The sequence below is a fragment of the Clavelina lepadiformis genome, chromosome 1 (assembly GCF_947623445.1).
Source record: "Clavelina lepadiformis chromosome 1, kaClaLepa1.1, whole genome shotgun sequence".
NCBI lineage: Eukaryota > Metazoa > Chordata > Ascidiacea > Aplousobranchia > Clavelinidae > Clavelina > Clavelina lepadiformis.
Genome location: NC_135240.1, coordinates 17,631,915 through 17,659,722, shown reverse-complemented (window position 1 = coordinate 17,659,722; position 27,808 = coordinate 17,631,915). Strand labels below are relative to the sequence as shown.

Here is a 27,808-nt window from a genome sequence, read left to right as displayed (position 1 = left end):
AGGTAGTTGGCTGTAGGCGGAGTAATCAATGAGGGCATCGATATAACTTCGTAGAGTTGACAACTTCACCTTGGGGACTTCAATCGCCTCTTCCTCGTCACTGCTTTCCTCTTCTCCACCATCCACCATAGATGCCACTATGTCGGCCTCAGACATGAACTGATACCCTGGGTCCTGATCTAATTCGTCCAGCCAGTCTGTTATATCATCGATGGAGGTGGATACCTCCCCACCACGCTGCAACATTTGGAGAAAATCTCCTGCCTCTATTCCTTCAAAGTTGGCCTCTGAATCTTTGTCCTCTAAGATTTTCTTCCATGAATTTGCGAGGACAGACACCTTAATGTCTTGCCACGCTGCTGCAAAGTTATAAATGGCTGAACGAATATTGTAATTTTTTATGTTGCTTAAGGTCCGCTGGCCCCTGGTGTCGACCTCAGCATCTGTTTCGTCCTCTACAATGACCAGGACCTCATCCAAGTAACGTCGGATGTAGCGCCTCTTCAAGGCGCTTATAACCCCAGGTCCATTGGCTGTATAACCGATGTTGTATTAGGGGGCAGATAAAGGACCCTTATCTTGCCGTCAGTGCTTACAAGCTTCTCTTCACTAGGGTGCGCTGGGGCATTGTCGAGTATTAGAATCGCTCTTCAGCACTTCTTGATATTTCCGAGTCGCAGGCACAAAATGCGAGAAAAACCAATCAGTGAATATTGCAGAGTTAAACCAAGCTTTCTTAGAGTTGTAGTAAACTACTGGCAGGTCACGCTCGACATTTAATCCCTTAAATGCCCGTGGTTTCTTCGATTTGCCCACCACAACTAGCTTCAGTCAGTGAGTACCGGTGGCATTGGACCCGACCAGGACCGACAGCCTTTCCTTGCTTGTCTTCTTCCCCTTGGTCTTCTCCTCACCTTGACGGACTTGAGAATTCTTCGGGATAGAACGCCAAAAATTTCCCGTCTCGTCTGCGTTATATACTTGAGATAGGGTGAGGCCTACGTCACTAATCAGCTTTGTTAATTTTTCGCGAAAGGGGGCCACACTTGCCGTATCTGCATCACCAGCCTCGCCATGCAGAACCTCGTTAAATAATCCGTGGCGATTCCGGAATCGCCAAAGCCACCCATCACTGCCCTTAAAATCGGTTAAGCCAAGACTGGTAGCAAGTTTAGCAGCAGCTGCGATTAACTCTGTCCCACGCACATTCACTCCACTGGACCGTTGTTGAACGTACCACTTCATAACTGCTGCGTCCAAAGATTGTTCCTTACCCATCTTCATATGTTTTCTGTTGCTCACTTTACCACCCTTGGAAGACGCCGCATCAACACACTAAGACGTAGCGTATTTCAACAGCTTGCCCTTGCTCTTCTTAATGTCTGAGACTGTTTGTTTTTTGACACCATACTGATCGCAAACACTCGCAACGCTGGCCGCTTTTTCAAGCTTTTTGATCAGTTCTAGTTTCTGCATCACCGACAAGTTCACACGTTTACGTGTTTCATTTGGCTTAGACATAATGCACCGTACTAAACACAGGCAGGTTCTAACTGATTCTAAGGTGCACCGAATGAAGGCTCTTGCTAACGGAGTACAGAGTACGCTGATAGATCACAATACGCTGGTATTGTGACGTTGTGAGAGACAGCTTTCTAATCGTTTCACGCAAGTAGCCTGGCGAATTCCAAAACAATAAAAACCGTTCTTTTGGTACATTCTTTTACTCATAGATCTGCGCATATTGAGTCCGTTAAATCGAGTGTTGACTGTATATTGAAATTATCAAAATCCAAGAGTAGTGGTTACAGGACCTGGTTGATTATACATGGAATGACTCGGTACTTAGTCATAGCAGGAGCAGGCAGTAAATTTAATCAATTCTTATATTATGCATTTGAACGCAATTAAATAAAAATGCACGGCCATTTGAAGTAACTGTAAAAATTTGGTTGACCATAGTGCCGTGAGTGTTCATAAGGTTGCAAAGGGCGCCAAGAGAAAGAATAGTTTGGAAACAGCTGAACCATGCTAAACTATGAGTTTTGTAGTTTATCGTAGTAGTTTTGCACTAAGGTTGCTGAGAAAGGTTTCTTTACGTGACTGCTTAGGCTTGATATAACTAATTTGAAGTAACCTGAAATACAAACAAAAACTATTTTTCTACAAAATTTGCCGTTGTAACAAAGCGTTTTGTATAAACTAAAACACAAAACTAGTGGTAGTAACTGAAAGATCATGCTAGCTAACTTTTAATTTAATTTTAAATTGCATTTCAGGCAGGAATACTGCTAGTTCTTTATTGAAAAGCAGTATTACCATCTTCGCTGGTTAGTAGCCAGGCTTGAACGTTTTTATGAATGTACTGGTAACTTACACAATAAATTCTGATCTCAAAAGATTTTTATACTTTTTTGTCACAGAAAGCCAAAGAATGTGGTGTTGGCTGGGTTTTGGCTAGGCAGTCTAACCATTATGGGATTGCTGGATATTATTCACTTATGGCATCCTCAAAAGGATTGATTGTAAGTATATCTTTAGGTGTAGTTTAAGTCGGAAAAGTGTCATTAACATGCTATTAATCTTTTTTACATTTTGCAATTGTAGCTGAAGCGTTATGGTTGTTGCAGAAGTAAAAAATTTTTTATGAGTGCTGGTAAACAGCTAAAATTAAGTACAATACCATTAAATGTAGGCCTTGACAATTTTCAGCATTTTTGGTATGTCTGTTTTGCGCTTGTACAGGCCAATGCCACACTTACTAGGGTCGATTATTGGCTACCTCTTTCTTTTTTCCCTCTTTGTGCTTTAATTGCCAGTTTTCCCATTTGTCTCATTATAATAATATGCCCAATGTACCATAGCTGTTATATTGTACTGTGATCACTAGACTCCTTTCTTTTTTATGCCATATTTGGGATATTTGACTACAGTAACTAGGCCAAAAATAAGTCCTGTGGAAGCAAGCAACCTATTTGTTGGCAACCTGTCGATCAAATGTCTATCAATAGAAATAGCCGCTATTTGATATTTTTTTATAGGTTGTTGACTCAAAGGTCTTTGTCATCAACTTTCAAGTTTTTAAGATTGTTTATTAAAATTTTATGTTTCAAGTATCAAACGATTTTCTGTAATCAACAAAATTCATATAGATGTCTTTTGATTTTCTAAAGATCTTTCAGAAATTATTCTGAGAAGGAAAATTGTATTTTGCACACCACTATTATTTTTGAAGTCAAATGGTTCTTCAATAATTTTTGGCATAGTTTAATATTCATCTTTTTCTTCATAATGCGAATCATTTTTTCCAAAAATCTCCAGTTTCATTATCATCACACTTCGATGTCTTGTATTTTGTTTTTGCTATGCATCATGTTATTGCATTTGAGTGTCACCCTTCAATCATTGCTTTGCATGTTTTCTGCATTTGTAACAATTGCTATCATTACATAACACATTCATTACTTCTTGATTGGGTTTTTATTTCTTGGCGTAAACTGCAGCTGAGCTGAAATTGACCAAACCACAATTTTTTTTTCATTTTGTGAATAACTATGTCAATGTCACTGTTCTGATTATAATGCCTTTGGATTTAGAGAACATTTGGATGTTATGGAATCATGTAGTTACAAGGTAGTCACGTAAGCGGCCTCTACTGTAAAAGCTTTCCGGTTTCTCTGCAGTAAAACGCCACTTTGTGCAAAACAATCCAATACACACAGCATGTGGGCTGTGTGTGCTATATACACTACATTAACCTTTACTCAATCTTCGAATATGTTCAACTGTGCTTTTGTGAAGTAATATTTGGAATTAACTTCATGTTTGTGGTAATGAGTATAGTTGTAGTCACAAGCAAAATGCTACAGAACTCCTCCCTTGCAAGGAGGGTACTATGACACCTTATCGAAAGACACTTTATCGAACGACAGCTGATCGAAACGACACCTGATCGAAAGACACTTTATCGAACGACAGTTAATCGAGCAGACAGTTGATCGAACGACACTTTATCGAACCGACAGCTGATCGAACGACACTTTATCGAACCGACATTTGATCAAACCGACAGTTGATCGAACGACACTTTATCGAACCGACAGTTCAAGCAAGATTTTTGCGTGTTTCTCAAACATTGAAACAATAAGCCATTGTGATGTGCAGTCTTTGTAATGGTGTGCATTAATGAATTGTGATGTATATATCATAAAGTTGACGATTTATATTTTATATCTATATTTTAGATTTGTATCATGAAGTTGACGATTTATATTTTTTATCTATATTTTATATTTGTATCATAAAGTTGACGATTTCGCATGGCGGCCAGCCCGAAACATATTAATAAGTTATCACAAGAATACGGCCCGCCGTTTCTTATTGAGTTTTAAACTGCAGTGTTAGCTCTGTTTGAAAAAATTGTGGTATTGTTACGCCATAAGTACGTCGTACTAGTCTATTGTTACGCCATAAAACTGGTGCGAAGGCGGTAGACCAGTATCTCGTACTAAGTACGAGATTGTCTGTACAGTAGACTAGACTAGTCGTTATAGATACAAAGAGTAAGGAATTGAAGGCTAAATTTCATAGCAAGGGGCATATCGCTGCCTGACTTTTACACAAAGTAGCTTCTTGAAAGTGGTCTTTATCCCAGCTTTTTCAATTCTTGTTGTACAACGGTTCGAGGACTTCCTGGCCACGTTCAGTGACGACGATGAGCAGCACTTGTCTGAATACATTGAATATTTCGAAACTACTTGGATTGGATGTTTGTGTCGCAGGAATCGTCGTCAACCTCTATTTCCTATCCGGTGTTGGAATGTCTTCCAACGGGTTCAAGATGACCTTCCACGAACGAATAATAGCATTAAAGGATGGCACAATGCGTTCAGCAAGCGTGTCTCAATATCCCATCCGACGCTTCGCAGACTCGTCAAAAAAATTAATCAGGAACAAGGTTCCAACGAAATGTTTATTGAGCAATGGAGTGCTGGAATTGCTGGCCCACCTCGGAAGAAGCGCTACGACGCTGTCAACCAACGGCTGAAGAGCATAGTCGAAAATTATGACTCAACGAATATTGACATAAAAAGTTATCTTCGAGCAATTGCACACAACTTGTAATTAAATGAATGCGATTGAAATGTGCACTTCGTCAGTTGTTGTGCTTTTAACAGTGCACATTGTCAGTTGTTTCGATAAATTGTGGTTCTTTTAATAAATTGTCGTTCTTTTAACAGTGCATATCGTCAGTTGTTTCGATAAATTGTGGATCTTTTAACCCTATCCTAACCAGGCTCGCGAGTTTACTAAAAAAACTAGGTGTGGCCAACCCCGCACACACATTTGCAATCGTTAATTACTAGAAAACTATGCGTCGTAGACTGATGAGATTTTTACAGGTTAGTAGAAACATCATCTGGCTTCCTGTATACATCATAATTGTAAAACTAAAGAAAGTGAATTTAGTGTAAATTAGGTATTTCTAAAAGTGACACATTTCTAGAAATTCTTCTTGTTACGCCGCGCCCCCGCTGTGAGAAGAGAACGAAAGAGAATAGTTAGTCAAGTTATTGGTGCGTAAATGAGTAATACGCTTCAATGCGGAAAGAGAGCAAAATTATATAAATATCACAATACAGTACTTCCTCGATTATCCGGTCAAGTTGGGTCAATATTTTCAAAAATCTGACCGGATAAGCAAAAAAAACAGATAATTGAATTTGTATTTTTACCGAGCACGCACGCAAATCGCCGCCATGGGCCTGACACCCGCTATGGGACGAAGCCTCGATCAAAAGGACGCGGGCGATCCGCGACGCGCGCAAGACGAATTCTATACGCCACAATTTCGGAGCGCTCCAAAAGCGACCGGATTCGGCGATGGGCTCATCCCGCTTCACTCGCCGTTACTGAGGGAATCCTCGTTAGTTTCTTTTCCTCCGCTTAGTAATATGCTTAAATTCAGCGGGTAGTCTCGTCCGACCTCAGGCCGAAATGTAAGAGACGACACACGTGCCGAGGATCGACGACATTCGCGATCGATCGCGGCGACTTGGCGAAACGAGGACACCTCTTCGAGGTTGATCCGCCGCCGCCGCGCTCTCCGATCGCGTGCCGGACCCTTGCTGACTTCGACGGGACGGCGGAGACACAGGTCTCCGTCCGACTCCGCATTCGCCCGGGCGACGGGCGCGCCGAGATTGCTTTTCAGACGACCCTGAGGCGGGCGTGGTCCCGGGATTAACCCGAGGCCGTAATTCGCGTTCAGAACGTCGATGCTCAATGTGTCCTGTAATTCACACTAATTCACGCAGCTAGCTGCGTCCTTCATCGACTCGCGAGCCGAGTGATCCACCGCCAAGAGCCACCATCATCGTTTATCGTTTCAGCTTCTACGAAGCAGTCACAGGTTTGAATGTGAGCGCCGAGCGGACGATCTGACGACCGTCACTTGAAACCGCGGGGGTACTCGACGCCCGTGAAAGACTTGTGCCTTGTCAAGCGCCTCAACGGGCGCGTCTTGACCTCGACAAGCGCGAGAGGCGGCCGGTTTCCCGGCGACGCCGCCGCAGCTCGAGCGAGAGCCTCCGTTCGTTTCGATAATGATCCTTCCGCAGGTTCACCTACGGAAACCTTGTTACGACTTTTACTTCCTCTAAATGATCAAGTTAGATCGTCTTTTCGGACACCGGTTCGGCCGTTGCCAGCCGCTCCGGGTCCAATCGGAGGACCTCACTAAACCATTCAATCGGTAGTAGCTACGGCGGCGGTTCAACGTCAATTGAAAAATAAAAACCAGAGTAATCTCACGCATATGATAGTTGCAAGTGCAATCATGCGAAGTAAAACGACCTCCCAAAGTCATTGATCACTCGGCCGGATAATCGAATGCCGGTTAAACGAAGTACGGATAATCGAGGAAGTACTGTATCTCAAAAATTACAAAATCCAACTTTATCAAACAAACATGGACAGATAGCTGAACATTTTTTATGAAAAGTCACCAAATTTTAATTTTCTACAGCAAACAATGCAACGGTACGCCACGTTTTGCTATGACTGTGTGCGGGAGAAGCAACAGTCGATTCGATCAACTGTCGCTTTGATCAGCTGTCGGTTCGATAAAGTGTCGTTTGATCAACTGTCGGTTCGATAAAGTGTCGTTCGATCAACTGTCGTTTCGATCAGGTGTCGTTTCGATCAGCTGTCGTTCGATTAAGTGTCTTTCGATAAACTGTCGTTCGATAAAGTGTCTTTCGATCAGGTGTCGCGTCACGTGCAAGGAGGAGGCGTCAGCAATGGTGTTGACTCTGTCTATTCCTGACGTGCTGTATCAGTTATTGTGAAAGTGTCTTGCACTACCACTAACATTCTTTGAATGCAAAGAATTATCCTGGTGACGTAACATAAATGTTATTAGCACATAGTTGCTACATTAAAGAAGGTCTACTTTCTTGGGTACAGTTATCAAAGCTGGTTTACTCAAGTGAAGTAATGCAGCAGAGTACCACAATAATGGTACTCAAAAGTACTCAGGTATTAGTTTTCCAGTACTTGGGTGAACTTGATTGTTTTTAAAATACTTAAATCGGTACTTGTTTGTCAAATTTTTATAACTGATTTGTTGTTGCATGTTAGTCTTTCTTTAATAGACTTACTAAACTATGAGCTTAAGTTATAGTTTAGTACAGTATGACTGGTCGCATAGCTGCTGACTTTTATTTTTGCACATGGTGGCAGTGGCATGACAATGTACTCTGTTTAAATATTTGTTATAATTCAAACGTTTTTTATAACTTTAAAACATTTCATAAAAATATAAAATATGAAAAAACACTACATGAAATCATTGGTGGCCATAGTTGTTATACCAATAGAATGCCAGACTGCAACTATACGAAGTGTGTGCAGAATGTTTTGAAAGTTTGAACACTTCAATGCCTATTAACAGTCATTTGTGCAACTTCCCTATTTTGTGACAAACTGAAACATTTGCTGATTTTTGTGCAAAGGCAAAATATTTGATTGAAGTCTATACCAAATAATAATATACTGTTACACTACACGTTAGAGTTGTTCAAAATATGGAAAATTTATCCACCTGGTGGTTTTTCCCATGGTTCTGAAGAAAAAAACAGATTCTATAAAATAATTTGCTAAAAAAAGTAATTCTTTCTGGCTGCTGATCTCTCAAAGTTTTCATACAAAATTTGGTCAAATGGGGATTCCCCTAACGTAGATCGTATGAAGTAAATACAGTTTACCTATGGTTTAATGCAAATGTTTCGCAAAAAGAGATCAAATTATGAACTTTTTTGATAATACTCAATTCAAGTATTGATAAACACAGTATTTGTAATACAGTACATTAAATTGATTATTTAGCTTTCTAGATGTCTCTTATGGTTGACAAACCTAAAACTTGCTACAACTTAGATGTTTTTACATCGTTTTTTCGGTTGCTGCTTGTCATAACCATTGATTAAACTTTTTAGAAGTTATCCTAAAGTCGATAGGAGTCTAATGAAACTTACCATCTGCACCAAAATGTTGCCTAATGGTGTTCTACTGCTTGCAAAAGGCCTGCACGTTTGCACTGGTTGTGTGTAAGTATATCAGCAAAATTAATGTTTAATTTTATCCCACATTCAGCAATATCATTGACAATTTTACAATCTGACACAAATTCTTTTGCTTGCTGACTAGCAGTAGGGCCCGCAAAAGTCAATAAAGTCAAAATTTTTTAAGGACCTCGTCTGACCACGAATCAAAGAATAAAGTTGTTTTCAGCACTTAGGGGATTGTTACTAAGAAGTTTATAGGTCAAAATAAAGTCAAAATTTTCAATAAAGTCAAAATTTGTCAAATTATGGCTTTTGACAAAGTTTTTGTGTTTCTTGAGAGTAATTTTTGTAAAAATCCTTGTGGAAGCATTGTAAATCAGGAACTGCGACACAATTAAACCATATTAACCCATAAAAACAGGAAATAAGTCACAATGCCCACTTGGATCAGCAGTAACTTTTATCGCAAATTTTCCATTGTGTATTCATTGTTGCGTATTTAAACAATTCTTATAAAAGACTTCCTCTTCATAAACGTGGTCTTTTCGAAGATCAACAGTTTGGATTTTAGGAATAGCCTACTGACATTCTGTAATAGGCTACAAAAATGCCTAAGCAAGTTAAATCATCTTCAGCAAAAGTTAGACAGATTTGTCGAGATTTTTCTGATTAATTGTTTAATCTGCTGTTTATTAGAATTTACCATGCGGAGATAATCGAGGCAAAGTGCCTTTTTCACAAGGACAAAATAACGCAAGCTACCTAAATCAATCGCCAAAAAACACGACGCACTTTTTATAATCCATAAAACACCTTGACTTTTCGACAAAATATTACGTTTGGGTCTGAAATCGACAAAATGTTATGTTTGGGTAACTGGAGGAAGAACTGTGGCCTCTACAAATAAGCAATTTCGTTAGGTCAAAATTTGATAAAAATAAAGTCAAAAAAAAATTTTTTTAGGTCAAAATAAAAATGGCCCTATTTATCAGGTGTTTCATTGCGTGTTTTAACTGGTAGGAATGCAATCAAAAATAAATCACGACTCCATACCAAATATATCGGCAAGTTGTGTGTACAGTGTAATTTTGAAATAATTCTGAAATTACAAGTGCATCAGACAGGCTTAAAATAATTGACAATGCTGCAACAAAGATATTTATAAAAGCTCGTGGTGGTAATCTAAATGACTTCCATCTGTCTCGTTCCACAAGTTTCTGCAGAATGACGACTTTTTGCAGAAATAAACCAATATACATATAAACATTCATTGGGATGGAAAACTAAACAAGAATCATCTTGATGAGCAGCTTGAAGTTCTCTGCTTTCAGCAGTACAGAAATTAACAAATGCAATTGGGAAGTTAAAGCAGAAGCACTGTTTGAGCTGTTGGAAATGTGGTTTAAAGGGCATGGCTGAAATTCAGTATGGCACTGGAGGCTCCGGTCAATGATCTGACATTTCTAAAATACATGATTAAATATTGGTATAGTGATTAAGTGATATGTGGTATGATTAAATATTGGATGATCGCGTAGCTCAATCAGCATTTGCTACCTTCCTTAAGCATGAAAAGTATTTGAATCAAGAGACTGTTGTATATGCTTTGTTCAGTAAGACACTAACTGGGTTGATTTGTTAGAGAAGAGCAGGATTGCTTGCTAGCAAAATACTTAGTTTCTAAGATCCAGACATGTTTCGCCAAGGGTTACCTAAGCCATTGTCAAGTGAGAAAATTGGTCTATGCACACATCTTGTTGAAGTTGATATGTAGTCATGGTTTATTTTTAATCGTATTGCTGCCAGTTTCCATTTGCTCAATGAAGCACCTGATGAATGGGATTTATCTACTGCTAATCAGCAAGCAAGAGAATTCGTGGCGGATTTAAGAATTGTCAATGATGCTGCTGAATGTGAGATAAAATTAAACACTATTGCTGCTATTCTTACAGACAACCCGGTGCAACAAGCAGGACTTTTGCAAGTAGTAGAACATCATAGGCGACAGTTTCAAGACTTTAAAAAATCTACTCTTCTTGATGAAATTTGGTTGCTGCTAATTCTACTCCTGGTTTGTTGATAGACATTAAGTAAATTAATTAGTCTGGTAAAGAGGAGACCTGACTCCTTTCCCAAAAAGCATCCGTAGGATGACCTGAATTGGAATGATTTATAATATAACAATACCTCATTCCCTGATCTTTTTTGTAGGTATGCTAAGGCTCACTAGCCTACTGTCGACTTTAGGATAACTTCTGAAAAGTTTAATCAATGATTATGACATGCAGCAACCAGAAAACAATTTAAAACATCTAAATTGTAACAAGTTTCAGGTTTATCAACCATAAAAGACATCTAGAAAGCTGACTAATCAATTTAATGTATTACATATATTTTTCTCCATTCTTGTTTTGACTATTATTTAAAAAAATGCACAACTTGACTTCTTTCACTGGTAAATTTGAGCTAAACCATAGTTAAACTGTATTTACTTCATTCGGTCTATGTAAGGGAATCCCTATTGGACTAAATCTTGTGTGAAAATTTGAGGGTGTTGAGCAACCAAAACTAATAATTTTTTAGCTAACTTTTTATAGAACCTGCCTTTTAGTCAAAAGCATGGGAAAAATACCAAGCGTATAAATTTTCAAATTTTTTCAAGTTCTGAACAGCTCTAATACCGGCTAATAGGCCCACTTTTGAGCGTGTTCGAATCATCTCAAAAATCAGCAGTAGGACTTGTACGCTGAGTACAACATGTTAGCTAAAAAATGTCGCTCTGACCACAATATAACTGACTTGCATTCTTTCTTAATGAACACTAAATAAACAAGCATCAAGACTCATTGCAATTACTGTATCACATTTTCATCTTTCCACGTAAGTTCACTTGGTTGTACTGTTTATGATCATTTGTGAATAAAGCAGATAATGTTATTGTTTTTATTAATTACAAAAGCGAAAAAATGCAAAATCAGTTTAAATTCGTTTAGTAGCGTAATAGAACAAAAACAGTAATTGCAATGATTTCGCCAAATGAGCAATTTTGCAAGAAATCGTGTAGCTATTGATACAATTACTACAGAACATCTTTTGTTCAAAAGCACAATTTATTGTCACGAAGTTCTAGCGTCGTGATGGAAAGTGATCGTCATAGACTAAGACTCCGTGGGTGGTTGTGCGATTATTCTATTGTAGTCAAAGGCAAAAACATGGCATGGGTTAATACAGTGAGTATAGGCTAAAAGCAATATTCTGGACTCAAAAACTGGCAGTGGGCTTACGCGGGCATATACGTTATTGTACTATATCTAGTTTATTCTTGGTAGATTGAGGCCATTGATTGGCTACATTATGGCAAAGTCATTGTAACTTCACAAAGTTGTATTTTTTGAAAATCTTGATTGTTGAGGCAGGCTCATGCAACAGCAAGTGTTTATAAAAATAGTGAAAGTTTATAACTGTTACAAAGTGTATAACTCTAAATGAAAATTCTTTGACATGATCACTTCATTGAGAGACCAAGCATTGTCACCAAATTAATTATTGGTAAACTAAACAGTAGTCAACTTTTACACACTTTTTCATGTGAAGACAGCAGTTTATTTTAAAATCCTTTGTTTTAATTAGCTTGTTGAAATAATAAAGTACATTTAGGGCATGTCAATGACAAATACCTCTTCCCTGGTTCTGGGCACAAGGGCAAAGTCTTGCACTCTTGGAACTAATCCTGTGTCTTTTGCTACACCTGGTAAATCTGGTGATAATTTTGTGCTAGACATGGCTACATCAACAGTAGCACTTGGCAAAGTTGAGCTTCAGAAAAGGTGAGGATATCAATAACTAAGATTTCATTATGGGAATTTAGGCATATGTGCTATACTTTACAAAGGGTAAGGTGAAAAAAATTGGCCCCATCGTAAATGGTAGTTTCAATTGTTTGGAGATTAATAAACTTCGGGTTAGACTTTTACGGTTGCTGTTCTGACAGCAAGTATTCAAACCTTCACACAGCAAGTGTTGAAAAACCTCTTGTATAAGTTGTGAAGAAGTTTTTCCCACAAAATTTCTGGCACCAAACTCGAGGTGTGACAGTGTAGAGTGACATATACTAGTTGAAGAGTGGTGGAAATCTTGAAAAAGCCGAACTTCTTTAAAATACGTTGATGCTTCTTTAAGATACGCTAATTTTTCCACTTATCTAAGCTATGTTACAAACTAATCAGTTACATAAAACTAAAACATCAATAAGGGTCACAACTAGACAATGGACACAATATTTTGAAAAATATTTGTTGGCTTAGTGGTAGAGCGGTTACCATGCCTGGCTAGCAAATACATGAGCCATCTTTGATTCCCAGTGGCACTACCAGTTTAATACTCTTGATCAAGGTCTGAATTACTCTTGCTTCTGTTCAGCGGTTCTGGTGAACTGTTAAAAATTCAGGAAATATTACAAAACACATATAAAAATGTGTATCCATCGAAACTCGCACAAAAGAAAAGTTTGGAAACCACGGCTCGTAGATTTTTTCTCCGTCCGAAGATAAAGACTATGGTACCACAACATATGGCTGGTATTACAGTAGTAGCTTTAAATGCAACCAATGAACCAACAATTAATTACTATGCGATTACCTGAATTAAATTAAATCTAAAGAATTATGCCAAACAGTTACATGTATCTGCTCTACCGATACATGTATCTGTACAGTTGTTTTTGCATCTCTGAAGTCACACGCAAGTATAAAACAAAAAACACCTTTCAAGATGTTAGATTGTGGCGGTACCACAGTGTTCGATGGCGTTTTAGTGCCACTTTTTCATGTTGCTTTAGGCTACGCATTGCTGCTGAAACTGCGTCAGGTGCTTTCCTTGATTGACGTGTACTTTCTGCACTTTATCTTGATAACTTTTCTGCTTGTGCTATTTAAACGTATGCAGCAAGGCATTTTGACACTCGAAATCATTTGGTTTACGTTTGACAGTCAACTGTTTTCTTGCTGGTTGGCTGGTAATATAAGTTTTGCATTGCTTTTAACTGTTGTTTCTAAGTACGGTTTCTTTGCTGTTAGAGAAGAAGACGCCACCTTAGTTTATGGAATCAGCTAATCAGCTACCTACAGCCTCAAGATTAAGAATTTTTTACAGAGAAGCTGTATTGCTTAGAAGTACAAGGGATGTTTACCAGGCAACTTCATTGCACTATTTACAGTGTACTTCATGACTTAAGACTTAAAAGATATTTTTTAAATACAAACTGCGTGTAATTGCTTTAGCACAATACTCACTGTGTGTGTATTATTGTATTATTCCTGTGATTTAAATTTTTTGTAAAATGTGATAGATTCAAAAATTGTTCTTGTCAAATTTTAACAGAAATTGTATTATAGTGTTTTTTTTTTTAATTTTTGAATGATATAGCTAAAAAACGTTTGTTCACAGCACTACTTCAGTTTTTTACTTTTGCCATAGCTTTACTTATTGCATTGTTTGTGTTGCTTTGCTTAAACTGAGGTGAAAGTTTGCTTGCACAATATTTAATTTTGCAAAAGTTTGTCTGGCATCTTGCATGTGCATGGGCTATAGTTTATGTTGCTTACTTAAGTATCTGCTAACTGCATCCTAAAAGTAATCTACTAATCATTATGTTATCAATCAAATTTTAAAAACAAAGTTCTTATTGTAAGTGGATAGCTTTAATTTAGTGTTTTGTTAATGTTTTCAAAGTTCTATTGCAAATAGTTATCATGTTTATGTAAACTTTAAAAAGGGATTCTCATTTACAAACACCACCCCAGCAGCAAAACCAACTAGAAGCAAGCAATTCACTACTGGAACAAATCCCATCTCCTGTGCAGCTCCTGCAACAAACAAAGATACTTTCGTTCTCGACATGGCAACCACAACTGTTGCATATGGAAAAGTTGAAATGAGCCATAGGTGTGATATAGTATGTCTCTGTGACTTTGTTAATGTATTAAGAACTCTCTGAACTCTGAACCAATAGTTGTCGTACACAAACCAATTGGAAAGTTGGATTTATAAGTCATTTAAAGTTTTGTGAATCTGATGTTATATACAGTCATTTGCAAAAGCATCGGACCACTCCTGAAAATTGACAAATCTTGCTGTCATGCTTTGGGTGGTGTTGCATCCTTTTTTTGTAAATTTTAGGTCTATTGTTTTGTGTAGTTCTAGTCTAATTTCAGACCAGTGCTATCTTTTAAGCACATCACAGAATAATGATGGTGGGATTAAAGTTTTAGAAAAGTATTTGCACGACTTAAACTCAGTGACGATTCCTCATTGCTCAAGCCCTGGTTACTGAGCTAACCATGGCACAAGGTCCTACTGATACACACAATTTTGTTTGTTTTTTATTGACTTTTTATGTTTTTTGTCTGAATTTGCGCTGTTCTTGATGACCACCCAACAGAAACAAGCTATGCCTTGCCCAAGGGTAGCATGACTGAGTATTATCGAACATGAGCTGCATTATTATAGGAAAGTGTTATGGTCAATCGTACCAAGTGCTTTAAAAGATTCCAATAAATTTTCCAACAATCTGATGTTTTTAAGAGCTTTTGTGATACTGTTATTAAGATGCTAATGATGTAGTATATTTTTCTAAACCTAAACTGGTAATCATAGGACGTCAGTTTTAGTAAAATATGTTATATAGTTTATGTACATCAGACTTAGTAATACCGAGCTGTTTTTACATTTAGGGCTCAGACAACTTGGTTTACCATTTTTTAGCAGTTGAAAATCGATAAAAAACTCAGCAAGAAATAAAGCACCGGTTACTCTGATCTAAAACAGTGTTAATACTGTCAAAGGTTTAATAGCTGGCAAGAGTTGTTAGATTGGCAATCTTTCGGAGTAGTCTCACACTTTTGCGAGAAATTAAATTTTTAGGTTGTTGATTAGAAATTGTCCAGTTTCTTTCTATGTTTTTTAATAAAGCAATCGCATTTACAAAAACCAAATAAATAAACCAAAATTTCAAAAAGCAGGTAACCACAATGATATAATTTGAAATTCTCCCAGCAAAGTTTCTTTTTTTTTATCTTTAATGAAATAAATTGGTCCTTATGTTACTATGGCATGAAATGTTTAAATCTCTCCAAAATTTAAATAATTATTTATTTATAAATTTGTAGAAATAAATTGTTATATAAACTAAGGTAAGAACATAAACAATGCCTCAAATTATTAAATGTCAGAATAGAAAATGTCTGGTTTCAGTTATTCAATTTAGTATGCTTGTGTCAGGCATAAAAACTTCGTATCAGCAATGTTTTTAATAAATCTCACCCAAAGTAAACGTAGCATTTGAAGAAAATTAAAATATTTATTTGTGTTAATTATTATACATCTTTTATACACACTATGATTGTAAGCATGGGTTTGATTATAGAATTTTTTGTTGGTTTCAAAATTGATATATCGTCAAGTTTAGAATGAACTAAAATTAAAATAAACAAATAAACTGTATGGTAGTACCGTAAATTTGTTTTGTTTGAACAAAGTTTTTGTTTTGTGCATTTAATTTTCAGTAATTCATTGACATCGCCAATAATTCCTCCTTTTTTGACATGGATTTTTATATTGCTATGCACTGAAATTGAACCAAAAATCAGAATGGAAAAAAATTATTGTCAATTGAATAGGATGTAAAAATATTTTGTCAAATCTTAGTTATCAAAAGCTGGCTAAGTGCTTGTATAGGTGATGTTAGAATAATTTAATTAATCATTTACTGGAAATATTTTCTGAAAGTTTTAATTGTTAGTCTATCGCATCAATTTAGTAAGAGTTTGGCTGTGTCCACTGTAGCCTTAAAATAGGGTTGAAGTTTGATGTATTTAGAGGGTTTCACAAAAAACAATAACATGTGGCATTGTGTAATAGAACTAGAATCAACGTATTTGTCAGGTTCTAAGATAATAACTATTTATCCTTTTCCATGATATCTTAACATCCTATACATTTACTAGTAAGTAAAGTTAGTACATACATGCCAACAAGAGTAAATGATGGAAAACAATTAATTTTTTATTTGCAATACTGTTCTAAACCAGGGATTTTTAAGCTGGTTTCAATAGAAACCCATTCAATGGAGGTCCTATGGATGAAAAGAATTAAACTAATGTTTGTAGTTATATTTTACTGTTAATTACCAGTCATAAAGAATAGAAAAGTTTTTGGTTTTGTAGGATTAGATTGTGTAACATGCTTGTTGCCTACCCATCGTATGTGAGTTGAAGGTACAGCGTTATGAAACATGACAAAGGGGTTGAAGGTTGCCCATTCTGAAACAAAGCCACAAATCTTCAAAGTTGTCTTTGAAAAACAAGAACAACAGGCACATTGTTACAACATCATTAAAATTTTGGTTGATTTCGTTAAGCATTGTACCGCAACTCGATAGGTTCCACGAATATTTGCAGAATAAAATAGGGTTCTGTTTGTTCGTAAAGATGAAGAACTGTTACATTTGCAAAATATGGCATCGAGATAATCCAGAATCTGTGTGCAACTGATACACAAGTCCTATTGTTTACATAGAAAGGATGAAAAGATCCCCAATGGATGGGGTGCAGATAAGGATGGCATTGAAACCAATGTTCCTGGTGAAGTTTTAAGAGGTGGTGGGTTACTGCCCTTAGGAGGATCAGAAGAAACTGGAGGATATAAAGGTTTGTGAAACCTTATTTATGTTATATCATTTTTGTTCTCACAATCTGATCATTTCATGTATGTTTACCTGTTTCTACTAATTTTATGTTTCTGGACAAATACATCAAAACAAAATGTTTCCCTGGAACATATGGTAAAGTAAGCCTCTGCAATATACTCTTTAATCTCAATGACAAAAGAGAGATGAAAAGGAAAGTTTTATTGATAAATTATGGTCATGGTGCGGCAAACAAAAAAGCCCCATCCATCAGACCAAATTTTGGCTTGATAAGAAATGTAAAGGTGTCCTTGAATGTAGGCCGCAAAAGATGAAGATAAGTAACTTTAAATGCCGCGACTTACAATTAATAAAAATATTGGGGTGCACGTGCACCTTCTGCGAAAATTTGGCAATTGAGCCCATCACTAAAAAGCTATTTCCGTTGGTGACTGACACACTGCCTGAGTTAATCCGAGAGACAAAAATTTATAACAGAAAAACCTTTAACCCTCTAGGTGGACAATTTTTTCTGGTTAGTAACTTTTTTCTTAGTCTACACTCCACATTTTTAGTTTCATGTAATGCTATTAATTTGTGTCACAAAACCATGCGCTGTATACGCTGTCTTTTAGCAAAGCGTTTCCTTGACGTCCTGTCATAGTATTACTATCTCTTCTGCTTTCTTATGCGATAATGTTGCAATTGATGCCGTTATAAAACTAAAAATATTCTTGTCCATTCTTACATCCAGTCAACGTTTTACTAATATCCTTATTACTTTTTGATGTGATGATCCCACATTTTCTTCGTTAAAAAGCACAAAAAAAGGCTTTATTACATGTTAAACTTTTCTTGGAATCATTTTTCATGTTAGATTTTTCAAAGCTACATCATCTACAAATCCAACTTGACAATAAATTTGATGAAAATATTGCAAATATTTCTACTTTCTAAACACTTACCTTCATTACCCATTGGTTCTAAGTTATTGTACTGACATATTGAGAAATGGAAAAATGTGGTGGCGAAAACATCCAAAAGGCTTGTTGTTCACATGAGGCCCAACATAGATATTTGTTATTGTTATATTCCTTTTGTGTTTTGAGGTGTGCAGGCCTGTAAACAAGTTAGGCTTGTCAATGTTGATTTCTTGTGCTTATTGCTTTATATATATAGGTGATTACACAGTTGGAAAGAGGTGTGTCTTATCATTGTAAGAATATTATAATACTTGATATTGACCCTGTTTACATTTAGGAATCATAAAAAGTTTCAGGCTGATTTTAGTGTAGCTGCCGCAAGCGCCACACAAGCCTTTTTCCACTTCCTCTCAAAAGAATAGGTGAGGAGAAAGGGCCTGTGATGGTTTTCTTGCCTCTGGCGCTGCCCATGAAGGTTTAATTGAAAATCGAGGAGTGTTTTAAGCCAACCCTCAAGTTTTACCTTCTGTGAAAATTTGTTGTCATTAGATCCTACCATTAAAATGCCTTTTTCTACCCGTGTTCCTATACACCAATAGAGAAGCCAGGGAATAATTTTCCAAACATTTTTCTTTTATAATGTACCAAGTGTGGTATGGATAGTATCACAATGTTAATTTCCAGACTTAGGAAAAGTCACTCTTGAACTTGGCGATAATACCTTGTCACTTGTGCTTGGTTACCGTGCTACTGTAATCTCTGTGCAAGTTTCGACTGACAAGCACATTATTTATATGTCTTTCTTTATCAGATAGCACAAATTTGGGACTGTTATCTAGGGCCTCAAAACAGAAATGGTGTGTAATAGCTAATGCTTTGTCCAAGGGTATTACAACAGTTAATGCAAATGGGCATCCAACTCAAGGCATTGCTGCAAGTCCAGCGCTCTAACCACCACGTTCTCGATCACAGCAACATAATTGCAAATTCCCACAAAAAAAGTAAAGGAGTATACCATATTTATACAAAGCAAAACCTGTAAAATCCAATTGCAATGAACGAAATTTGATTATGTTTGAGTAGTGATGAAGGAAGACATGTAAGTAACTAGTTCTAGAAGAATGTAACTTACGTCCCTTTAGGTAACTGACATCATTTTTTTTAGGTTATGGGCTTGCAATGATGGTAGAAATTATGACCAGCATCATGTCAGGTGCAACATATGGAGCTAATGTTAGGAAGTGGGGCACCACAGAAAGAATTGCGGATTTGGTAAATACAAAAATAGCTGTATTAGTGTTACTTTGTGTTGGTCTGCTGTGAAAAATTATAAATGCCAGATAAATGACCCAGAAATTGTATAAAACGGTAAAATTTCTATGTACTCCACACCAAGGGCCAAGTATGTCTTTCCTTGTTTGTTTTTCATTAAGTCCGCAAAGTTTTTTCTTTGTCCAAAACAATCATAAAGCGCGCAACCGGTGGAAAACTAAGGCTGGAATATTGTCGTTGTGTAATTCTACTAGGGGCTCTCAACCAAGGGTGCTCACGAGATGGGCAATTCAGAACAACAAACTTGAAGAATTTGCATCCTAAATTATCTGAATTCAAAGTTTCTATTTAAACCAGATAATGAGGTTCGGTTTATATCTTCCAGAAAGGGATTAGTGAGGAATTTGTGCATCCTGTGTTCGTGACACAGAAAAATAATAACTGCTACTGCTTTCCTTATTAGTAAAGTAACAAAAATCAAAAAAGGTGAGCATAATGCTTGTAAGGGTTATGAGAATATATCAAAAGTCTTCAAGTGGTGCAGAGAATAGAAAAGGTTTTGAACCCCTGAATTAGACCAAATGTTGTAGAAATAACAACAAGTCCATTAAAATTTGAATCAAATTAACAAAGAGTTTAAGTTATTGTTGCAATGCATTAAACCTCCCCCTTATTATGACACCATTGGGTTCAGACCATTTTGGCGATGATATCCGAATGGCCACTCTAACCGAAGCTGCTACAACACTGTTTAACCATACCAGGATCGATTCAGCTAGGAAAAATTTGACAAAAACATAGAATTTGTCATTTGTTTCATAAACATTATACAGCAACATGAAGGTTGATGTCATTAAGTGAATTGAGAATACACGTCGCACAATTGGCATTGTTACGCAGCATAAGTCACATTAAAATTTTGGTCATAGTAAACAGAGAATTTTATATGGTAAAATTCCGAACCGTACTGAAACAATCATATTAAGCGGATTATACTGTATATATTTTAATTCTATCTTGACATCCTTGGTCCGAGAAAATGTGACTTGGTACAAGAACACTTTTTTTAGTTTTATTGTGGGAAGTATGTATGCTAAATTTCTCTGCTAAAGCTAGTTGAAGCAAACGGTCTAAGTGATGCTAGTAATAACCTAGCTTTATGCAACTACCAGCAATTAGAATATCAAAACAAGTATGATGTGTGTATGACTGACAGATCACATATCATACTTCTGCAAATTGCTTCATTCAACTATTTGCATTTGGATGTATGTTTTTTAGGGACAGTGTTTCATAGCTGTTGACCCAAACGTTTTTTGTCCTGGATTTAATGGACGTTTGCAAGACTATTTAAGTCTGCAACGTGATTTGGAACCAGCCGACAGTACAAAACCTGTCCTAGTGCCTGGGGATCCAGAAGTGGCTCATCAAAAGATATGTGATGAAATGGGTGGCATTCCTTACCACAAAAATGTAGTTAAGCATCTGGTGAGATATGCATCAATTACTGAGTCATTTGCTTCACGTTCTATGGCTGTGTAGTGTAGAAACATGCAATAATAATAATACTCGTTTATACATAATAACTATGGTAGTTTAGTGAAAGTATGACTGCTGACGCAAGTATGATAGCTTCTTTTACTAAATGCTGTAAAGTTGATCCAGTGTTCGTTTAATAGTTTATAGTTATGAAGTGTATTGCAAGATATAAACAAATGTCAATATTTTTGTAAGGCTGATGTAGCTGCAAGGCTGAATGTTGAAGCTATGGATGTTTAGAGATCTTCATTGCAAACTCCTCTTAATCGGAATACCTATTGCAATCAACATGTTTTGTAACCTTCTATAACAGTGATTCCCAACCACGGCTCCAAGCTAGCCTTCTTGCGGCTCTCATTGACCCCTGAAAATCCCATAAAAAATCTATTTATAATAATTAGGTCGATTATTTTTTGACTTGTCAAAAAAAGTCAAAATTTATAGCGTTAGATCAAAATTGTTAACAAACTTTTCATTTTACATCTTACAGTTACACCTTGTAGCCTACTTTTTACTGTTGTGAATGGCCCATTGTCTACTTATCGTGAATCATAAACCATTAAATGAAATAATTAGGTTGATATGGTGTGATGCTCAACACACCTCAATTGATTTGTGTTATTTTTCTTGTTAGTGTTGCTATTCGTTGGTACATGCTTTAAAATTTTCGTTATAATTACTTGAGTGTTTTTATGCGGCTCCATACGTACTCTGAAGTTTGAAATTCGGCCACGACACCAAAAAAGGTTGGGAACCACTGTTCTATAATGTACACTGCACATTTTTAATTTTTTTGTTTAATTCAGTGTTAGTGCCAAATTGATTAACTCATACTTTGTTTTTTAATAACAATTGGTGGAATTGTCTTTGTTACGTGTAATGTATGTATGCAAATTGGCAAGGGATGAATTTTCTGCAATCATGGCGGAAGATGGTTTCATTGGACTAGTTGTGGAGATGAAAAACCTGTCTTAAGTAATGTTGAAACTCAAAGTGCTTGCCCAGTTCATAGATATGCGAGCTGGATTCCATTCCCGGTGGCACTAGCAATGTAATGCCCATTCACTAAGCATGCATTAACGGTTACACAATTAACGGGTAATTAAAATTAAAAACAAGCCTGGATCAATCAAAGCTTGCACAACAGTTAGCTAGGTAACCAAAGCTCGGGCAATGAGGAATCTCCGCTGAGTTAAAGTCGTGCAAAGACTTTATTTGCTCAGTGGAAGGAGAAAAATTATGATACCATACCAAGCATGACAGATTCCATTTTGTGAGTGTGCACCGAATGGGAAAGTACTTTAAGCACCTGACCAACCCTGTAAAAAAGCTGATTTCCTTCTTTATTTTTTATGCTACCTGAACAAAATACGGTACGATTGCAATGGTACCATAACCGTTAACCATGACATACAGGATGGCCTAACTGTAGACTGTCCAATATCAAGCTTACAATTGGCTACAAAGTAACTTGGTGATAACTTAAGCCATAACTACATGAAAAGTCCGTGGGTTGAATCGTCCGACAACCTAATCCTAAGCATACAACCTTTTAGCCCTGTGCTAACTGGGCGTATTGATTGGTGTTAATTACTGCTTGATCGATTGTTCGCTAGTCTGCCTCCATTGATAGCGCGTTCATTAACTCTTGATAACTTATTTGAGTATCACACTACCAAAGCTAAACTGTCAATTTCTTGAATATTGATATATTTTCAACGAAACGGTTTTTAGAACATAGAATAGAGTTGCATTCAGTAGACTGTTAATACTCGACAGCTCTTGCTAGTCTCCACCAATGATAACTATCGCATTGAGCGCTGTAGTACAAATAACATAATTCGGAAGTAATCAAAATTGAGTCGCGTAGGCTATACTAAACACGACCAAAATATAGCACAGCGCTTACCTTGTACGGTATGTACCATAACCGAGACATTTTGGCCACTCATGCTCGCAGGCTGACACGAGTGACCAAAGTGTTGCAAATTCCCGTACTCTGAACCATTTTAATGGGCGGAAAGTAGACGAATGAGGTGATACTACATACAATATAATAGTACAAGAATAGTTAGCAGGTTTAAAACTAATTGTAAAGCAGAAAATGAATATTTAGAAATGAAAAAAGTCCCTATTTTGGGGGGCCGCAACCGAGTCATTTTAGCCATGTGGGTTTAAAGATAATAGTAAAGCAGAAATTGAATGAAATGAAATTATGAACAAAAATAGTTTTCCAATCATCAGCAATCGTCATTTTCGAATATCCATCTCTATTTAAAACACCCAATGTTGGAACTTGTGTAATAGCATATGAACAATAGGCCTATATCAATTGTTAATATATTGGAGGAAAATAATATTCTCTATTAGGCTATAGATAATTAATTATTATTTTATTCTTCATGTTTTATATATGTAGGCCTACTTGCAAACTTTCATAACCAGAATCTTTATCATCATCATGCTCAGTTTGTACCTATAGCAACTACTGAATTAGCATGGCCTAGCCAGACTCCTATTTTCAGCAGCGTCTATTTCACCGGCTTCCGAACTTGTAAAAATCTCTTCGGTAAACGGCTGGTCTGGTTACGCAGATGATGTTTTCGTACTTCAGTAAACGGCGGCCGGCGAAGTTGACACTTATTTTACCAGCCTGCCGGAAGTCGGAAAAAACGGTAAACAGCAATTACGCTAGTCAGTAAATTGAAATGTACACTAATTTTCAACTTATAACGACGAACTAATTTTACTATAAGGCAAATTTACCTAAAAATAATCCCTTCGTAACTCAAACTGTCCTTACTTTTGATTAAATTACTAAACTAGACTGGGAATTAAAATAAATGCTATTTTTTAATTTAAAACAACTTCTTTTTCCAAAGTCAATATTAATTTAAAATCAATTCTCACCGACCCAAACTCTCACCTCTTATGATTCATGACTAAATTAAATCAAAAATAAATTTTAACAAAAATGGAAATCAAACATTAGCAAGATCCGAACGAGAGACCTCCAACATATGAGCCCAATGTTAATCACTATGCGCCACACAAAGCTTGCTTTTGCACTTGTTTAAAATGAGATTGATAAACCTATCAGCGAAAAGCCACTGGTCATTGCATTGCAATTCAGCAAACTCCGAGGCCAGTGAAATAGTCAGTTTGTGTATTTTTAAGAGGCAAACATGATAGTTAGTCCAAGCAATGGTCCAAAATTGGGCATGTTGTTAAAAGCAATTTTGATCTTTTGAAATTTTTTTTGTCTTAGAATTAAAGTTTAGGGAGGCTAGTTCCTTATTCCATAATCTTAAGTGTTACAGCTGCACGCATGAATTTGATCAACATGCATGCCAAATTGTTTGTCTTGCCGATTTATAATAAAAAACAAAAAAATAGTTGTTTGAACGCCAATTCATAATAAACAAACAAAGAATTGAGGCATTGGTGGTCAGTGTTACGCCAAAATTTACGACATCACACGCACGATTATCGATTTCTAGTCAAAAAAATGACGTAGGCATACTTTCCAGCCTGGTTCTCATTTGCCTCAATGTCAGCTAATAGCTTTATAGCCAAGAAGAGAGGTATAGGTCTACATTCAAAGTATCCTTGCTTCATGTAATTAAAAAAAAACAGTTTAATTTAATGTAAGCTACATAGGCTTTGTTGATGCTTTTTTGTAGAGAGGTTTTTAATTATAGGCCTATATCTCCGCTTCATACTATTTGTCATGACCTCGAAACTCAAATACTAAATTCAAGTAACTTAGGCTTTATTAAAAACAGAACAGAACAGTCCTAAAACAAAATATAATCGGTTAGGAACTATATATTACTTATTTATGTACAAACTAGTAGTATTGAGCAGTCGACCCGCCGACACTGCGCTGTAACCAACACAATTAAGGCAGCGGACGAGTGTTTCAGGCTGTTTTTTAAAAAAGCGGGGTTTAATCTTGGCGCAAACACGACAGGACTTACAATATAAGTTATAATATAAAATCACACCCAAATGAGATTGCACCCACACGGAATCAAAGGCATACCTAGGGCTAGGGTTTTAGTGCCCGGGAAAAAAGGCAAAATTTGCTCCTCCACTTATCAAAATACTGTAGCCTATATGAAAAAAACGAACATTGAAGGAGCGAACAATAAAGTAATTTGCTTCATTTCCGCATTTTGCCACCCTGTCACCCGTCCAAAAAGTGCGAAGCTCAGACTATGAAATGAATTCAAATATTTATTCGTGCAATAGTAGTTGGAAATTTATAGTGTACAATTTTGATAATAATATAGTATACACAAGATTTATAAACGATCTAGTGTTTATATGATATCTATGCGTGTAATCCATCTGTTAGGCTAAATATGTTTTCTTAAATCATTTAACTGTTATCCATGGTACGTTCGTAACTTATTTCCTATGTATTACAGTAGGCTTACTTGTTTTTGCATCCCCAAAGCCCGAACGTGTGCAATTGCTTTGGGGTGCAATTCCTTGCGGGTACAATTCCGTGTGGGTGCAATCCCGTGTAGGTGCAATCACTATGACTAAAATATAGTATACACATTTTAGGCGTGTGAATTTGATATACCAGGCACGGTATGATAGAGTCTTTGCATGACTTAAATCTGGCGATGATTTCTCATCGCTCGAATCCCGGTTACCGAGCTAGCCTTTGAGCAAGTTTTGATAGACACACACATTTTTTATTTGTTTTCTCATATCGTATTGCCCGAAGTTAGTTCTAACTGTTCACCAAGATAACTGAATATGGTATGGTATGATAATAGTCTTTATCCTCGGACTGAGGAAAGTTTTTGTACGACTTAAACCCGGCGATAATTCCTCATCACTCAAGCCCCGGTTACCGAGCTAATCTTTGTGCAAATTCCGATAGCCACACATTTTTTACTTTGGTTTTTAAATTTTTCATATTGTTTTGCCCAAAATTGAAACTGTCCATCAGGTTCACTGTACAGGTGCAAGCATCGTTAATACCTTGCGTCCTTTCCCAAGGATGTTACAACGGAATGGCCACCTGGTATCAAACACGGACCACACAAATGCTATTCGCGAGCTCAGCGCTAGAAGCATATTTTATAATCGCGGTGTAGGTCTACTGTATAGGACAAAGGTGGGCAAACTACGGCTCGCCGACATGTTTTTAGTTGGCTCTTCTAGCTAAATAGTAATATCCATTATTTTTCATTATACATGCATTGTTTACGTTATTAGAATTTACACTACTGATTTTGCGCCTCGCTGGTGTTTGTAGTTTTCCGAAAGTGACCCTTTCATTGAACAAGTTTGCCAACCTCTGGTATAGGACAATACCTAGTCAGTGCAATAATCACGCCTTGAGATTCATAGCATAAAGGTGTAGCCTCAAACGTTGCAAACTTTGCTCGCCATAACAAGAAAAACAATCAAAGGTCCAATGACACGACATTATGACAGTCCGGGGCTTGTTGCAATGTGCTTACATATGACCCGTGTTCGTAACTCAAACAGCGGGATGAAGCCTGTTGTTTTCTTATTGCACCCTGGTACTACTTGCTGCTCGGTGATTGACAGGCTGCTGTTGGTGATGTAATTAATAGCAACTTAGTTTTTCAACAAAGCAAGCCGTTAATGTGGATTTTTTCCAAGAAAAGTGTGCATTGGTTTTTAGAAATAAATATATATAAAGATTGGTTGTGTAGGTGGGAATAGCGTAATTTATGTTCACGTAGACTGTGAAAACCTTTGATATAAACAAAACAGTATGCTATCACGGTTTTCAACAGCAACCAATGGTGGAGTTCTACTCGAGCGATCACACTCTACTGCTGTTCATTATGTTATGAACAGCGGTCTGTCAATTACTGAGCAGTAAAGAATAACAGAAAGCTATTAGAAAACAGCAGGCTGCCGTACAACAATAAAAACCGTTCTTCTGTTTACGACCCTGGCTCTCTAAATCACTCATTAGCAATTTCATTACGTCAACAAGGACAGGTTGCTATACCGATCACCAACCATGTGACGTTATCAATTGCAGGGCGCTACTCAAATGTGGCAGGCTGCTATTGGTGACGTCACAAGAAACTTACAGCATCATCATGATCAGTACTTAGTCGAAACTAATGAGAGAGAATTTATGTATACTATAGTCAGGCTTGCCATGGCGTCCTTATTTCTAAGATTTGTCCTTATTCTGAAGGTCTTTGTCTTAGAAAATATTTTTGTCCGTATTTCTCAGAAATGTCTTTATTGACCCCATTCGTCTACTTTGCGCCCATTAAAATATTATTTTCACTTGCGTCTTTCTTTTTGTCTTGATTTTAGGGCAGGGTTTCCTATTTTGGGATTTCAACACCTTTAGTATACCATTTTTTACCAAAGAGATACCAAAATTAAGAACATGAAAATAGTGTTTGTTTTTTTAAGAACATTGATTGCCTTCTCCTGTTGTGCACTGTTTAAGGTAGTACTCTTCTTTTGTTTCCTAGTCGCCCTTATTTTTGAGTCCAGACCGATGGCAACCCTGACCATAGTATAGAGGTAGAGAGTTTGTGATGTTACCAACACGTACCTTTGTTGTTGTTGGAGTGTGCGAGCATGTGTTTAAAGAATCACATAGTCGGCATGCGTCTGTTTTCGCTGTTACATTTTACTCCTTCAACTGGTTTCCGTCAGTTCATAACGAAAAGGTAAACATACGAAACGTTGGAAGGTGGTTTCGTCAGGGTAGAGGTTTGAATTATTGTTGGAATTCCTGCAATAGAATTCGACTAACACTTAAAGCTCACAAGTATTTAGGTTCAGATATAAGCTATAAG

At 36.9% G+C, this 27,808-nt stretch overlaps 1 protein-coding gene, 1 long non-coding RNA gene and 1 other non-coding gene across 6 annotated transcripts in view; 1 reads left to right on the top strand and 2 right to left on the bottom strand.

Moving 5' to 3' along the window:
- LOC143448985 (putative oxidoreductase YjmC) overlaps positions 1–21,929 on the top strand; it is a 34,503-nt gene extending 12,574 nt beyond the window's left edge. For 2 of the 3 annotated variants that reach the window (XM_076949026.1, XM_076949176.1), the window contains 6 exons: positions 2,424–2,525; positions 12,225–12,394; positions 17,142–17,272; positions 19,339–19,445; positions 20,727–20,933; positions 21,180–21,929. In XM_076949026.1, the coding sequence (XP_076805141.1) occupies positions 2,424–2,525; positions 12,225–12,394; positions 17,142–17,272; positions 19,339–19,445; positions 20,727–20,933; positions 21,180–21,224 (762 nt within the window). In that variant the 3' untranslated portion in view covers positions 21,225–21,929. Of the gene's footprint in view, positions 1–2,423; positions 2,526–12,224; positions 12,395–14,340; positions 14,511–17,141; positions 17,273–19,338; positions 19,446–20,726; positions 20,934–21,179 lie in introns of all 3 variants that reach the window. The other variant, XM_076949106.1, reaches the window with a different exon arrangement.
- LOC143449161 (uncharacterized) overlaps positions 1–25,307 on the bottom strand; it is a 46,577-nt gene extending 21,270 nt beyond the window's left edge. Inside the window, exons 1-3 of one of the 2 annotated variants that reach the window (XR_013114536.1) lie at positions 23,461–25,307; positions 22,894–23,254; positions 18,216–18,369 (exon numbers count right to left, since the gene is read on the bottom strand). This is a non-coding gene — a long non-coding RNA (uncharacterized LOC143449161). The remainder of the gene's footprint in view (positions 1–18,215; positions 18,370–22,893; positions 23,255–23,460) is intronic. The other variant, XR_013114530.1, reaches the window with a different exon arrangement.
- Positions 6,216–6,369, bottom strand: LOC143444367 (5.8S ribosomal RNA). The gene has a single exon (XR_013113719.1). It is a non-coding gene; the product is annotated as a 5.8S ribosomal RNA (ribosomal RNA).
- Positions 25,308–27,808: the final 2,501 nt, after the last annotated feature.